We start from the raw sequence: 16,427 nt of genomic DNA on the forward strand, positions 1-16,427 counted from the left end.
CTCCTGAAACAGTGCTTTTCGCCCAGGTGCTCTTTTGTAGCTTCTAGCTGTTGCCATGTCCTCCATTATTTATTACGCCCAATCTCCCTGAACATTTTCTATATTTTCCGGAAAGCCTTCCAGGTTCTTCCATTTAAAGACATTCACTCAAGTTTGGCCCTAATGGGAGAGGAGTTTAGACACAGCCTCCTGCTGTGGAATTGGGTTTGCTGTGGCATCGCCTGGACTGGGGTTAGCCTGAGGGCCCGGGAGGGACGGGTGCTGAGCTGAAGACACAGAAGGATGAGAAGCCGAGAGCTGTTTTGCTCACCTCTTTCATTCTCTCTTTAGTAGAAACTCTCCAAAAGTAGGAGAATTTGGCAGTTTGTGTTTTTCGTGAGCATCCGCTGCGCTGTCTGCCCAGCTATTCCTTCTTTCCTGGGGCCACGCTGTCTCCCTGCCCATCCTGAGGCTGTGATGGGGCTGCCAGGCTCCGGGCTTCCCTGACGGCTGCCCACGTGGCCACAACCGGGCCTCGGGCTCCCAGAGAGACCCACGGCGTGGACGCGTGGCTCTTGCTGGGCCACCTGGAAACTTCCATGAGACTGGATGTCCAGACACTACATCAAGAGCTCCTTCTCCCTGAATTACAAGCAAACCGTTTCAGAGCTACTGGTGGCTGTTTCCTGACACGTACAAAAAGCTCATCCCGGTGGATGAGAATTAAGCCAAAGCACAGAGAAAAGCTAGTTGGGATGTGGAGAGAGAGACAGACAGACAGACACAGGCAGAAACACACAGAGCTGTTAAGTTCCTCCGAGCCCCAAATCCAGTTGCGTTCAAGGCAAGGGATGCTCTAACGTTTCTCAGTATTGTGAGCCAGGACCTCTGTTTTGTTTTGTCTGCTTAAGCAGCTTGTTGGATTTCTGTCACCTGCACCCTAAACAACAGAGCTGAGGGCTGCATTTTTTTTTATTTATTGAAATATAGTTGATTCACAGTGTTGTGTTAGTTTTAGGTGTACAACATAGTGACTCAGCATTTTTGCAGATTATACTCCATTGTAAGTTATTACAAGACAATGGGTATAATTCCTTGTTGCTTCTCTATTTTACCCATAGTGGTTTGGGTCTGTTCCAGAGAGCTGCGTTTCTAAAGGGCAGGTGAGCAGAGGAGAGCAGCTTGGTGAGGATGCCAGGACAGTACCCGCTTCCCCCCGGGCTGCGTGTTGCAGGAACGGGCTGAAGCCAGGTGGGTCACATTGTTGCTGCCTGAGCGTGGCTTGGGCCGCAGCACAAAACTACCAGCAGTGATCGTGTCCTTCACAAGACAAAGCAAACAAAGCCCCGTTTCTCTTAAGAATGTCCTGATGAAGTAGTAAAAATTGTTAATTTTATTAATCTTGACCGACCCCCCCCCCCCCGCCAGTAGACATCTTTGTAATACCTCTGGGACAAAGCAGGAAGCATACAGAAAGCACCTCTACTGTTCGCCAAAGTTCCCTGGTTGTTTTGAGGGAAAAAGCTCTTGTATGATTGAGCTGCAAGCTGAGCTTGCCACCAAATAACTATGGTTATTCCAACCAGGGTGTTTGGCAGACATTTTCCCCAAAATGAACTGAGCCTTATATATATATATATATATATATATATATATATATATATATATATATATATTGGCTGTGTTGGGTCTTCGTTGCTGCGTGCAGGCTTTCTCTAGTTGCGGCGAGCGGGGGCTACTCTTTGTTGCGGTGCGCGGGCTTCTCACTGCGGTGGCTTCTCTTGTTGCGGAGCGTGGGATCTAGGTGCACGGGCTTTAGTAGTTGTGGCGTGTGGGCTCAGTACTCATAGTGCAAGGGCTTAGTTGCTCTGCGGCATGTGGGATCTTCCCAGACCAGGGATCAAGCCCATGTCCCTTGCATAGGCAGGCAGATTCTTAACCACTGCACCACCATGGAAGTCCTGAACCTGTCTTTTAAGAAAACAACTGACAGGACTTCCCTGGCGGTCCAGTGGTTAAGACTGTGTGCTTCCAACGCAGGGTGTGCGAGTTTGATCCCTGGTCGGGGAAGTAAAATCCCACAAGCTGCACCATGAGGCCAAAAAATTTTTTTAAAAAAAGGATATTTACACTGAAAAATGGAAGTATGCAGGAGAAAAGTGCTTGGAGAAAGGAAGAGCAAGGAAGGAAGGTGGGACAACTGCATGTCAAAGCCCTGGCAGCAAGGAGGAGCGGGAGATGCAGGCGGAGGCCCGGGCACGCGGAGGGCAGAGAACAAGAGGGAGAGGTGGTCAGGCGCCAGCCACACGGGCCGTGGAGCCAGGGCAGAGTTAGCAAGGAGGGTTAAAGTCGAGCAGTGACATGATCTGGTTTGTGTTTTTAAATATACGCTCTGCATAGGACGGACTGCAGTGGGCAAAGATGGAAGCAGGCGGTCAATTTCAGTTGTCAGCTCCATCAGGCAAGAAGGCAGGCAGGAGGAGGGGGACGCAGCGATGTGAGTGGATTTGCGGTGTGTTTGGAAGGTCAAGTCCACAGGATTCGCTGTAGGTAGGACTGGATGTTGAGGGTGAGGGAGAGGAAACAGGAAAACCCCTAGGCTTTTGGATCAAGGCACTGGGCGGTTGGTGCTTCTGTTTACGGAGCTGGCAAAGGATAGAGAGAAACATGTTTGGATGTGCGGGACTCGAGAGGTCGGTTTGGCCACATTGGTTTTGCGGTGCTTATTAGCCCTGGGACACTCCACGATGTCGTGGTCATGCCCAGAGGAGCCAGAACTGGGGCGGGGGGGCGGGGGGGGGAAGTAAGGAACGGGCTGAAGGAACAGGGAGTGGCGGCTGTGATGAACTGGCTGATAAGAACAGAGGCTGTGATTGGATCTGGGAACCTGAGGGAGTGGTGACAAGGGTGAGGAGGGGAGGAGAGAGCAGTGAGGGGCAGAAACAACGTGGGCAGTGGTCTTACGTGGAACCCTGAAGGATGAGCAGTGATTGTCGAGTAAGGCGCTGGAGAGGCAGGCTCTCTAAGACGGATGTGGGCACGCACGTGCCCACACGTTGCGTCCTGTGTTTGCAGTCAGGGTGCAACAGAACCGAACTGAAATAAAAGTGTGCTCTTCACACAGTAATTCTGGAGGTTCTAGAGTCAGCTGTATGCTTTGGGGATGTGCTGTCTGAGAGCAGTCCAGCCTAAGTCCCACACGTGATCTAGTTACTTGATTCCCTGTTAAAGACACTGGGGTGAATGGCTGAGATAAGCTGATCTCTTTGATTGATCGATTTGAAGAGATAAACCTAGGCTGATTGAGCAGCTGGATTTTTTTTTCCCCCTTGTCAGCTAAACTGATTAGAAATTCAAGGATTGGGAAGCTTCTATTTATTATAGGACGTGACATTATATAGGGAAAGGAGATGAGATGAAGAAGGGAAAAAGGAAGCAATTTAAAATTATAGGGTGGTATTGCAGACTTTAGATATTGTAAACATGGGTGGGGGGATGGAGAGTACAATATCCCACCCTGAATGATGCCGGGGGTCCTCTGTGGTGATTTGATCTGGCTTCAAGCCACAGCTGTGCACCATCTCAGTGGCACTGGCTTAACAAAAATCACTCTTTTTTTTTTTTTGGCATTTGCTTTCTTCGCTGTAAAATACAAACTATTTAATCTCGGTATAAATTGCTTCACAAGATGGCGTCTGGATGTTCAAGGAGACTGTAGCCCTCATCCCGCGAGGCATGTGCTCGGTGCTCGAGGGCGCTGAATTTGACCCGATCCCGCGCACCGGGAACACAGTGCCAGCCAAGCAGCCCCTCCCCCAGACGACTGAGTTCACGCAGGGCCGGGCCACACTCGGCCTCCTGCACGAGGAGCTGATTGACAGCCACGGGTGGGCGGTTGGCCCCGCTCAGGTTCGGCTCCGGGTGGTCACCGGGCCTGAGCCGAGCCGGCGGACAGCCCTCAGGGGACACCTGCCCCGCGCTCGGAGCCCATCCGCCGGCCCGCGGGAAGGAAGCCCTCGGCCCGGGGCCTTCGGAGCGCGTCCCGCCCGCTTTCCTTTCCCGCGCCGCCCTCCCTCCCTCCCGGAGGCTCCCGGGGGAGGGGTCGGGGGAGGGGCGGCCCGCGTGGGTCCGGGTGCAGGTCCCGGGCTCAGACCGGCCCGAGCAGGTCCGGGGTCAGGCGGTGACGCCGCCCCCGGGCCCGGCCATGGTGCAGGCCTGGTACATGGACAAGTCGGCCGACGACCCGCGGCTGCCCCACCGCGGGGAGCCCGCGCGCCCGGTCGGCCTGGAGCAGCTGCGCGGGCTCGGGGTCCTTTACTGGAAGGTACGCGGGACCGGGGGCGCGGTCGGGGTCTCGCGGGGCGGGGGCTCTGGGGTGGGGTCGCGGGCGGCGGGGAGAGCCCTCCGCTCATATCCCCGAGTTCCCGCGCGCCCCGCGCCCCGGGGAACAGGGGCCGCCGCCATGATGGGACCCCGTGCGCCCTGCGCCCTGCGCCTTGCGCATGCCCGGCGGCGGGGCCGGGGGTCGGCGTCCAGGCCGTGGTGCTCACTGCGCATGCTCAGTAGCGGGGTTGCGGGGGTTGGGGGTGTCGGCGCCCAGGGAGAGGCGGGGGGGCGGGTGTGTGCGGTCGGAGCGCGGCGGAGGGTCCGGTGCCGGCGGGGTCGTCGGCCGCCCGGGTTCAAGGCGGGACGGGCGGGGCGGGAGGGCTTGGGGTCCCTGCAGGGCCCGCGGCGAGTGCGGGTCTCCGGGGGAGGGGCCGGGGCGCCCCCCACGATCTCCTGGAAGGCGGCGTCTTCAGGGCAGTATCGCGTCTGTTCTGAGAAGAAAATAAGTTAGTTTTACCGCAAATCCCTGCACTTCGGGTTTCGCGGTACATGTGACATTTTAAGAGCAGGTGTGAGACAGTGGCCAACTTCTGAATGTACCCAGAGTATACAGTAAGGCGCTGTGAAAGTCACCCTTGCGGTTTTCCAGGAGATCAAACCCAGTTTCTCCTGCCTTCTCGTTGTGCTCTGGATGGTGAGGCAAATGGCTGTCGAAATTAAACTTCGATTACTCTGTGTATTTTCGTACCTTTCTTAATAATCATCGCCCTTGAGCAGCGACAGCAGGGGGAGCCTTTTTGCCTGTTCTGTTAGTGCCGCCACAGGGCGGTAGGAAGCGCTCACACGCTCAGGGTTTGAAGGTGGGTGGAGCACTAGTGCGTACTGTGTGGATCTGCTCATCCGGAGAGTCGCCTTTTAGCAGCTAACGTATCGCTGACTAGTACTTTGAGGTACTCTGAGTTTGCTCTTCAGTAGTTGGGATACCATGCGCATTTTATTGCAACATAAGGCAAAATATGTGAAATTCTTTGCCAGTGGTTTTAAGGAGGAGTTCATAGTAATGGTGTCTGGGGCCCAAGGGGTGTGGTTCCTGAAGAAGATGACCTTAAAATGGGACGTTAAACAGTTGATGGGATTGTGATAAGTGGAAACAGGGAAAGGCCGTTCCAGGCGTAGGAAGGTGTCAGGAGCAGGGGTGTGGGGCTGTGAAGCATCAGGTGTTTTTGAAGAGCAGCCCATAATCGCATTTGGTTTAGAATGTAGGTGTTTTAAAAACAGGGAATAGGGAACGAGGAGTAGAAAAGGCAGTCTGGGCCAGGTGGTAGAAAGCCTCTTGTCTCTGTCTAAGGGATGGATTTGCCTTTTATTTGTAGTCTCTGACAGCTTCAGGCCCAGGGAAGCAGAATAACCAAAGAGATGCCATCGAGAGATCAGTTAGACTTGCACAGTGGATTGGTGGCAGAGGAACAGGACATGGCAGTGTGGACAGGCTTGAGGCGATGAGAGCTTCCCCTGGGCTCCTGGCGGTGGGACTGGAATCCCCCAGGCAGGACCCTTGCAGAGAAGGGAGGTGGGAATTCAACACAACTGCGTAGTTCTTAGCTGTTATGGAGAGTGGGAAAACCATTAAAAGAAATAGGGAAAGGAGGGGGAGAAAGGTTGGTTTAGTCTGGACAAAGGACTAGATGATAAATTTGGAGTATAATCATATTGGAGATCCAGAAAGAGAATGTTTCGATGCATTCATGTGACCTCCTGTTTGTGTTTTAAACTCTTTTAGCTGGATGCTGACAAATATGAGAATGATCCAGAATTAGAAAAGATCCGAAAAGAGAGAAACTACTCCTGGATGGACATAATAACCATATGCAAAGACAAACTACCAAATTACGAAGAAAAGGTGAAGGAGCTCTAAATTATTTGAAAAAGGGAATCATTATATTTGCTACTAATAAACACAAGCCTTTCTTTCCTTTTTAATGTCTTCATTTTGGTTTTATATCAGAGTAATGCTGGCCTCATAGAATAGGCTGTGAAATACTCCCTCCTTTTCAGTTTTTTGTAAGAGTATGTTTAGAATGGGTTTAATTTTTCCTTAAATGTTTGGCAGATTAACCAGTGAAGCCCTATGGGCCTGGAGTTTTCTTTGTAGGAAGGTTTTTAGCTACGAATTCAATCTCTTTACCAGATATAGGGCTATCCAGAATATCTGTGTCTTGAATAATCTTAAGTAGTTGGTGTCGTTCAAGGCATTTGTCCATTCCATCTGAGTTGTCAGATTTATTGGCATGAAGTTATTCAGACTATTCCCTTATTGTCCTCAAAATATCTGTAGAATCTGTAGTGCTGTCTCCTTCATTCCTGATATCGGTAATTTGTGTCCCTTCTCTCCCTTGCCCAAGTCCTGCTAGAAGTTTATCAATTTTGTTGATCTTATCAAACAGCTTCTGGTTTCATTGATTTTTCTCTATTGTTTTTCTGTTCTCTATTTTCTTGAATTCTGCTCGTCTTTATTTGCCTTCTACTCACCTTGGGTTTAATTGCTCTTCTTTTTCTAATTTTTTAAAGTGGATGCTGAGGTCATTGACATGAAGCCTTCCTTCTTTTTTTTTTGCGGTACGCGGGCCTCTCACTGTTGTGGCCTCTCCCGTTGCGGAGCACAGGCTCCGGACGTGCAGGCTCAGCAGCCATGGCTCACGGGCCCAGCCGCTCTGCGGCACGTGGGATCCTCCCGGACCGGGGCACGAACCCGCATCCCCTGCATCGGCAGGCAGACTCTCAACCACTGCGCCACCAGGGAAGCCCTGAATATTTTTATTATAAAACATGAGAGGGATAAAGATCTGAAAAACACAAAAGTACATTTGGACAGGTGGAAAGTGTTTGTTGAGATGGTGACTGCCTTCCTCAGATGCACACGTGGCTTCTGATCTGCCCGTGTGATCAGTGCGACTGCCGTGTGCATTTGATCTCGTGGTGGTGTGTGTGTGTGATCACGTGATGTGTGTGATCAGCATGATGGGGTGTGTGTGATCAGCGTGATGGTGTGTGTGTGATCACGTGATGTGTGTGATCAGCATGATGGGGGGTGTGATCACGTGATGTGTGTGCGTGTGATCAGCATGATGGTGTGTGCGTGTGATCACGTGATGTGTGTGTGTATGTGATCAGTGTGCCTGCCGTGTGTGCTGCAGGAGCCAGGATGTCTGCGTGGGAGTCTAGGCTCTGCACACCCAGGCTGTGTGATGTTGGGCTGGCGACCTAGCCTCTCTGAGCCACATCCCTCATCTGTCCAACGGGGGTGACAGAGAGCACCTGAGTCAGTTATTAATATAAACCACTGAGAACGTTGCCCGGCACGCGGTAAGCGCTGTGTGTCCCTTCTTTCTTTTCCCGTTAGTCCACCGGTCGGTTTCACAGAACATTCTAGCTCCCGCCCCCTTGTACGTAGGATATTTCTTATCTGTGGAGCGCGTGTCTGGCACCTCAGTCCTGGTCTTCACGGCTCACGAGAACCCCCTCCTGCTCTAGATTAAGTTGTTTTATGAGGAGCATTTACACCTGGATGATGAGATTCGCTACATCCTGGACGGCAGTGGGTACTTCGACGTAAGGGATAAAGAGGACAGGTGGATCCGGATCTTCATGGAGAAAGGAGACATGATCACTCTCCCCGCCGGGATATACCACCGCTTCACACTGGATGAGAAGGTGGGCCTGCCGTCTTCTCTGCTGGGGCCTGGTCTGTGCATGGACGTGGACACTCAGCCCTGCGGTGTGAGGCGAGGATGCTACCTCTGAGCGAGTGGCCGGCGCCGCAGGGTCCCCTGCCCGCCCGGGCCCGTGCCCGCAGGTCAGCGGGAGGCATCCGTCCAGGGGTGTGGCTTTGTGCGGGTCTCAGGGTCACTGCTCCCTCGTCATTTTAAGAGCATTTCAGATGGGCCTTAACAGTCGTGCACTAGAGCCACCGAGACCGGCCACAGAAGCAGGAACAGGGCAGCTCTGAGGGTCTCTGGGTGTGATTCGGACGAATCTGTGATTTAAGCACGGTTTTTGGCTAGGAAGTGAACGCACGAGGTTTAGAGCTCAGGATTATGAGGGGGTGTGAAGAGTCGCCTTGTCACCCCTGTTCCCAGCGCCCAGTATCTCTCCCTGCAAGTAACCACTGTTACGTCCTTAAAAATCTCCTTAGAGCAATGTCACCCGTATCAGGCGAATGTGACTCAGTATTCTTTCCCTTTTCCTCAGGAGGTAGCCGACTTCTGTAGGTGGGGCTGCATTTTCCTTTTTTCTGCTCGCGGTGCTTTGGGGTCGTTTCGTTTCAGGATGTAAAAGGCCTCGTTCCTGTTTACAGCTGCCTGGTGTCCACTGTGGGACGTACCCTGATTTATCCCATTGACGGGTGACCCCTAAAGATGGGTACGCCAACTGTTTCCAGTTTTTTGCTGTTGTAAACGGTGTCGTCATAAGTAACCTCACACATTCGTCATTTTGTACTTACGTGAGTGTACCTGAGGGATAAATTCCTGAAAGTGAACCCTGGATGGACAGGTGTGCACGTTTCTACCGTGACGCAGGCTGCCCTCCCTTCTAATTCGCGGGAAACTGGAACCAAAGGAAGCAGGAGCGGAGGAGGGGCACACGCCCAGGCGGGGTCAGCGCTCAGCTCGAGCTGCAGATGCTTTGGCCACCCGAGCACGAGGCCTTCTCCCCGTGGCACCGACGCTGCCTTTCAGAAGATGGAGGAAAGTGCTAAGACCCAGGGATAAAATGGCAAGGAGCGTTAACCTCCGTAGCTGGTCTAACCATTGCTGCTGTGTTTGCTTGTTTTCTAGAACTACGTGAAGGCCATGCGGCTGTTTGTGGGAGACCCAGTGTGGACGGCGTACAACCGGCCGGCTGACCACTTCGAGGCCCGCGGGCAGTACCTAGAGTTTCTGGCGCAGACGGCCTAGCGGTGCCCTGGGGCCTGGCGCACCCCGGCCCCCCTTGTGAAGGTCCCAGACCTGATGGCAGCAGAAAATCAGTCGTATTTTCTTTGCTTTTGTGTTGTAGACTTGAGGCTAGGTGAGCTTTTCTCTGCAAGATTGTTGGATCAGAATACGTTTTAATGGGAGCAGCTGGAGAACCGGTTTGTACTGGAAGCACCTGTGAAGATCTGGGCAGATCCGCTCATTTTCCCTGATTCAGGATCAGTGGTCAGTGGCCCTGTGTTAGCTCGTGCCTTCAGCTGTGACCCAGTGAGTTTCAGCGCCCCAAACGCAGCCACTTAGCTGCCCCATCTGGACCCGATTCTTGGACTTTAAGCAGATACCAGGCGAGGCCACGCCTGCCCTGTGCGGAGGAGTGACAGTGGATGACAGGAGTGGGCAGAGGGAAGACGCTTTTCTCCCAAAACACGGGGGGAGCTGGGTAGGGGGTGCCGTGGGGGATGAGCTGGCGTGTTAGGGGGACCCTCGCTGGATTATGCCACGTTCTTGTTCAAGATAAACTAGCTGCCTTCATGTTATGCTTGTGGCTTGGAGTTACCTTATATTCTGGTACATGTGGTTCCTTAAAATCATCCCATTGAGATCCTTTGTGGGATTGTATGTGTGTATAATTAATTTTTACTTTATCTGGGTTATTACTTGTTCCAGGTGAGATTTCTACGTTAAACTCCCTACAGTAAATCTCTTTTACAATCAAGCCTTTGAATTTTAACAGAAAAACTTGTACCTTTTTTTTTAGTTAACAATTCTGAGATACAATTATACATAATTCGTTATAATCATAGAAAAACCCTAAATTAACCTCATACTTGAAGGGCAGTTTGCTTTAAGTATTTTTTTTAAACTGGATTAAAAATCTTTAGTTAAAAGTGATCTGTCGGGACTTCCCTGGTGGTCCAGTGGTTAAGACTCTGCACTCCCAATGCAGGGGACAGTGGTTCGATCCCTGGTCTGGTCTAAGATCGAACTGGGAACTAAGATCCCACATGCTGTGCAGCGCGGCCAAATTAAAAAAAAAAAAAAGAAAAGCGATCTGTCATCATTTCCACATTGTTCTTGGGGGCGTGTGTCCACGGCATAGAGGAAGTTCCGAATTTTAGGATTAACGTGTGCGCCGGCAGCACGACCATAACACCACCAGCCCCCCAGGGCCCCGCGTGCTGCACGTCCTCGTTGTCCCCTTGATGGGGCTCCGGGGACGCCCGGAGCAAGGGCGGCTCCTCCTGCAGGCCTGGCTCAGCGCTAGAGAGCACGGTCCTTCATGCGTGCACAGTCATCAGGACGCTACGTGGGGGTCTCCCAGGAGCACACGGCTGTGAGCTGAGCTGTCCGTCTGGAGCCAGGTGCACCCGCTTGTTGAGTAAGACACGTCTCCACGTGTGTTATTTTACAAACTCGTCCTCTCTTTTTTTTTTGCGGTACGCGGGCCTGTCACTGTCGTGGCCTCTCCCGTTGCGGAGCACAGGCTCTGGACGCGCAGGCTCATCGGCCATGGCTCACGGGCCTAGCCGCTCCGCGTCATGTGGGATCTTCCCGGACCGGGGCACGAACCCGTGTCCCCTGCATCGGCAGGCGGACTCTTAACCACTGCGCCACCAGGGAAGCCCACGTGTCCTCTCTTGAAAGGGATGTAGCACTTACTGGAGGGCGGCGTACGGCTGGGAGGTGATGAGCCAGAACATGAATTATTGCCCATGGGTGTAGCTTCACACTGGTTTACGTGTCGGCACTTTAAAGAAATGCCCACTTTCCCCTTGTTCCTACTGAAGGTGTCTGCCGTGTACCCCGACCGTGCGAGGAGACAGCCCGGTTTGGGCCAGCGCCGTGGTTTCCGTCCAGAGGCAGGCGTGGCCAAGCCAGGAAATGGCCAACCTTGTCCTGCCTTGATCCAGATCACACATGTAGCAAACTGACATCTTAGCCGCTCGATACTTTCCCTGCTTGAAATCCAGCCTTTAAGGCTCCTGTCTTCCCACGATGTTGCCGCTCTGTGTGCTTCGTCCGTGTCTCCTGAGTGGGCGTGGCCACGTCGTCTCTGACGTTTATCCAGAAGGAAGGGTGGTGGGCGAGCCGGGCAGCCCCCGTCCCTGTTGCAGATACTCCCGGCCAGGTAGCTCCACTGATTGTCGCTAATCAGAAGCAGGTAGAGCTTTGCGGGGATTCAGCTGCTTCTGCCTTTCAGATAAGAGTTCTCATCTACTCGTTCTGTTCACACGCACAGAGAAGCTGTAAGTATATTACAGCGGATTTCCCTATATTTACTTTCATCTGTGTTCACTCACGTCCCAATGATATTACTGTATACGTTTTGAAATGTAAGCTATTTATAATCTATTGAGAGAAAAAAATGCAGTCTCCTTTCGGTAACAATATATCTACATACATTACACACGAAGAAGAATATTCTCAGTAGTTTTCTCTGGATAGTAAAATTATAGATTACTGGTTACGTTTTTAGTTTTGTCCATATATAGTTGATAATTTGTCTACAAAGAACACAGTAAGCTACTCATCTGAGCTCTCAACGTTAGGACTCCTTAAGTCGGCCTCTACCAGAGAGAAGGGAGTGTGGTGGTCTCGTCAGGACTGGAACCGGGGTGAAGCAGGAAGGGCTGCGGGGGGCTTGGGGCACAGCCACCCCACGTCTCTCTCGGTTTGCTTTCTGGGTCCCTTTTCTCGTGTCTTGTCCGCGGGCCCCGTGTCCTAAGTTTTGGTTGAGAAAACATGGCTGCTAGACTGAATTCTTGCATCAAAGCAGTGCTTTCAAATAGGAAAGTGTCGGATGCCGATCTTGCCAGAACGAGTCGGCCGCATGTGCGAAGGCCAGGTGCAGCCTCCAGTCTGTCTAGTGTGGCTTCCCTGCCATTCGGCCTACGCCCTTCCGGGGGCTGCGCACCGGCCGCCTCCCACTCCCCACCCTCCGGTTCCCACCAGGCTCAGGAAAACCAGACGTTTACACCCAGAAGCTGGTGGCAGTCCTTAGAGAACTGGGAGGAAGCATTCATTTGGACCAAATTGTTGGTAAGCCCCAGACGGCTTTTCGGTTTCCTTGGGAGGAGTTATCCTGAGTGGAGGTGGAGTCCGTCTTTGTTTAAGGAGGCACTGATGGGATGACCTGTAGGAACGCGCGCGAGGGCGGTGCCCGGCCGCACCAGGTGGTGGTTCGGGCTGATTCGCCGGAAGCCAGGGGCACAGCCCCCCCGACCCTGCAGGCAGAGCCCCCCGAGCTCAGACACGCGAGCAGGGCAGGAGGAGGTGGTACCCGCGGCTGGCGGGGGGGGGCACGTGGAGGCTGGTGGGCAGGCGCTGAGGGGAGGGCCGACGCCTGCTGCTAACGAGGCTTAGCCCAGGTGATGGGCCTCGTCCCACCGGGGACGCCGATCCTGTGCTGCTCCCAGGAGCTCAGGCCTCGCAGGGCTGGCGGGAGTGCATCCGGGCGACGGGCAGGTGCCTGACCCTCAATCCCGCAGGTCGGCTTCATCCTCTACCCCTCCCGCCGGGGAACTCGGTGCAGACGGGTTTGGGGCCTCGCTGCTCGCAGCCCACTGCCCGGGAGGGGTGAGTCTCTGTCCGACTCCTGCCGCACGCTTCCCGGGGCTGGCGTTCTGGTTCGGGAGCTCAGAGGAGGGGCGGCGGGCGTCTCCCACGTGCGGAAGGAGCCGCGCGGTTCCCGGATGTGGGGCGGAGCGGCTCGGGCTCCACTCCAGGGCGAGAAGCCGCGGCCTCTGTCGCTTTGCGAGGGAGCCCGTCTCCCTGGGCTTTAACACACTCCCCGGCAGCCCGCGGGCGAGGGCAGACAGCCCTTGGAGGCGGATCAGAGCGGGGTTCACGCGTACTTTGCGGGTTGCAGCTCCTCAGAAGTGAGGGCAGCCCCAGGCCTTGCTGCAGGGAACAGCCGCTCCGGAGCCGCGAGACGCGGGCCGAGCCGTGTGTCTCTGTCCGTTCCCGCCACCAGCGCGGGACACAGCACAGACCCCGAGTTCCCGCACCTCTGGGGCTGCAGACCAGGAGCAGGGGCCGGCAGGTCAGGTTCTGGGGGGCCCCTTCCTGGCGCAGAGGGAGAGCCAGCCCTGGGGTCTGCGGCACTGACGCCACCGCACTGGGGCCACTCGGTCCGTGGCACTGACAGCGGGAGCTGAAGAGCTTTCCCTTGGAAAATGAAGTCGGGCGCCTTGTGTTGGTGCAGGACACCAGCCTCCCACGTCCAGGGGCGGTGGAGAGCCCTCCGCTGACCAAGGGGGCTGCCCTGGCTGCCAAGGCCGACAGGCAGCTCAGCACCGGTGCTGAATCAAACAGCCCTAATCCTGCTAACAAAGATGGGAAATCTGATTCCGAAGACGTTTGAGCGTGGCGCGCGCGCACACCCCAGTCCCGGACAAGGGTGCTGCAGGCTCCCAGCGTGCCCCCTCCCCGTGTGCTTGGGGGCCCTGAGGCGGGAGGGGCCCTTCTGGAGGCAGGGGAGGAGACTGGGGGGCCCGGGGCCCCTTGTTGGCGCAGCCGGGCCCTGCTGCGTTGGGAGAACCTTCGGCAGCTTCCCAGGGAGCGGGTGCTGCTTCTCTGAGTTTCCAGGTGTTCCCAGGTCTCTGCCTTAGGACGTCGTTATTTTTCAAAGGATCCTCTGAAATGCGGTGGCGTCCAGGGTTCTGCTGGGAGGAGGGCCCCCAGGTCGGTGGGTCTGGGGCTGGCTCGTCCTGCAGCTCAGCACCCTGGGCCTGTGTGCACGGCGACCTGTCGTGGAATGAGGTCTGCTTTTCCAAGGAAAGAAGCCCTCCGCTCAGACCCCCTCCTTTGTCTTCGTTTTGTTATTGTATTTTAATGCCTTTTATTTTCCAGGTTTAAGATGCTTGTGTTTGTTTTGCGCAAACTCTTCCAAGAAATCCCTAGTTCTAAAACCCAAAGGGGATCTCATCTGAGTGATACAGGAGCCCAGCAAAGGATACAATGAAATCAACGCGATTTGCTTTTGCACCCGTGTTTTCGGGCCGCTCCATCGTTAATTAACCCTGATGGCTGCCTGGTGAGGCAGGACGTGGGGTGCCCCGACGTTATCGATGGCCCCTGCGGGGCACGGAGGGGCACGGAGGGGGCACGCAAGGACACGCTGGCAGAGCTACGCTCCCTGGGGGCTGTGGAGGGTGTAAGGCAGAGGGGCCGCCCGCGCGGACCGGAAGCGTGGCAGGTGGTTTGTTCCCGGGTGTCCAACAAATCCGCTTTAATCCTCCCCGAGAGTGCTACCAGCAGGGGTCGTGGGCTGGATACTAACCACCAAACATCCACGTCAGCTGGGACCTCAGAGCGTGCCTTTATGTGGAAATAGGGCCTTTGCAGACGTGATTGGACGGGGCTCTCCGTGCGGTCCTCCTGGGTGACGGCGGGCCCTGAACCGAGGCCTGGGGCCCTTAGAAGACGAGCAGCCACGGAGGCAGACGTCGTGTGAGGACCCCTGAGGACCGAGGAGGGCGCTGCAGCCGGAGCCCCCAGAGGAGCCGGGCTCGCGGATGCCTGGGGTGCGCACCGCTGGCCTGCACGTGAGATGGGGGACTTGGGTGGTGTCCAGCCGCCCCGTCCGCGGTGATTTGCTGTGGCAGCTTCGGGAAACTAACCCAGTCTTTCAGATGAGACCCCGGGCCTGGGAGGGTTCAGCTTCCCTCCCACGGTCATGCAGGCGGTGAACAAGAGGCTGGCCCCGGGCCGGCGTCTCCCCGGTGCTGGGTGTGGGGAGCACCCGGCACACCCGTGGGCCAGGAGGGAGCCCCGGGCACCGTCCCCGCTGCTCCCAGGAGTCCCGGGTTGTCGTCCTGGTGGACGGCGCCCGTCTCTGAAACCAGAACCCTTTCCCCGTCACCGCCGGCTCTGCCGGTCCTGCCCCAGGAACGTGTCTGTCGGTGCCCCCGTCGCTGTCCCCCAGCTCCGCTGGTCCCCAGACCCCCCCGCACGGGTGCACCCGGGTCACGTCCTCCCGGAAGGATCCTTAGTTGAAGGCTCCTGACTGGTGGCCGGAGTCCACCTTGCTGTCCAGCCGCACGTGGCCACCTGGCATTGCAGTCGCCCTGGGCGCCCGTGTTGTCTGCCGGCCACATCGGCACCGTCTCAAGGGGACTTCCTCCGTGGGCTGTCCCGTCGTCTTCCTGGCTGAAGCAAGTCTCTCCCGCGCCTTCTCCCACCTTGCCCGGCACCCTCCAGACGCTCTGCTGTTGGGAGTGACTGGGGTTGGCCGTGAGGACCAGGCGAGGGGACCCAAGGCCGTGGAAGCTGTGCCGAATCACGGCGCTGGTGGCCCGGCCGACCTTGCTGAATGAGCGGCCCTCTCCGCCAGGTGGTGGCCGGGGTCTCGGGGTCGCAGCCCAGCTCCGTGCCGGCTGGACCTGGTCCTCGCGCATCTGGCAGCGTGTGCTGGGTGGGGTCCAGGGCGAGTGGCCGCTCCAGCCCTGGGCGAACCTTGCGGGGACGGGGGGACCGTCCTGGGCTTCACAGGTCTATTTGAGGGAATCATCCTGCACAGCCTGTCCTGTGTGTGTGTGTGTGTGTGCGCGCGCATGTGCACATGCAGGTGAGGGTCACAGTACATGAATACACGCGTCGCTAACCCTAACAATTCCGAGGCAGCGTGTGAAGCCCCCTTCCCCCGAGGGGCCCCAGCCACGCCCCTGGAAAACGCACTGTAGACCTTGGGTGCGGCCCCAGCACTGCTGGGTGCAAGACTGCTTTCCTGAACAGCACGTCTTGTTAGCGTCAGCACGTGGAAGGAAGGACTGCCTTTTCCTCAGCGGCTCTTGAGTAGACGGTATGGACTGAAGTATCTGGATTCCGGAGGTGGGGACACAACGCTGTGTCCCGGTTTTTGGTTTGGCTTTGCTTTCCGTGATCGCGAAGGGTGCCGCACACCCTTGTGGGCCGTGGATCTGGGGCGCCTGCGGTCTAGCAACATCAGCGCTCCCGCCAAGGCTGTTGGTGAAGTGACCCTCCTGCTCACTCTGCTCCCCTCGCTCCCGTGTGCCCCCTCCTCCCCGGGACTGAGGGTTGTGGAGCCTGGAAAGGCCTGCGCTGCGGCTCCCGCCGCCAGGCCAGGCCTCGCCTCGCCCCTCCCAGGGCACTAGCGGTGTTCCCCGCGGGCCGCTGAGGCGCCAGGAT

At 55.9% G+C, this 16,427-nt stretch overlaps 1 protein-coding gene across 2 annotated transcripts; it reads left to right on the forward strand.

Annotated features, from left to right (window-relative positions):
- The first annotated feature begins 2,617 nt into the window (after window positions 1-2,617).
- Window positions 2,618-9,993, forward strand: ADI1 (acireductone dioxygenase 1). 2 transcript variants are annotated; one of them, XM_081253982.1, is made up of 6 exons: window positions 2,618-2,672; window positions 3,668-4,303; window positions 6,086-6,205; window positions 7,837-8,016; window positions 8,660-8,724; window positions 9,141-9,263. In XM_081253982.1, the coding sequence occupies exons 2-5, from the start codon at window positions 4,184-4,186 to the stop codon at window positions 8,702-8,704; spliced, it is 465 nt and encodes a 154-aa protein (XP_081110108.1). In that variant the 5' UTR covers window positions 2,618-2,672; window positions 3,668-4,183; the 3' UTR covers window positions 8,705-8,724; window positions 9,141-9,263. The 2 variants fall into 2 exon arrangements, with proteins under 2 accessions (XP_081110108.1, XP_081110107.1); XM_081253981.1 differs by lacking the exons at window positions 2,618-2,672; window positions 8,660-8,724 and having other exon boundaries at window positions 3,682-4,303; window positions 9,141-9,993.
- The last annotated feature ends 6,434 nt before the right edge of the window (window positions 9,994-16,427 follow it).

The sequence above is a fragment of the Mesoplodon bidens genome, assembly GCF_964165515.1.
Source record: "Mesoplodon bidens genome assembly, chromosome: 14".
Classification (NCBI taxonomy): domain Eukaryota; kingdom Metazoa; phylum Chordata; class Mammalia; order Artiodactyla; family Ziphiidae; genus Mesoplodon; species Mesoplodon bidens.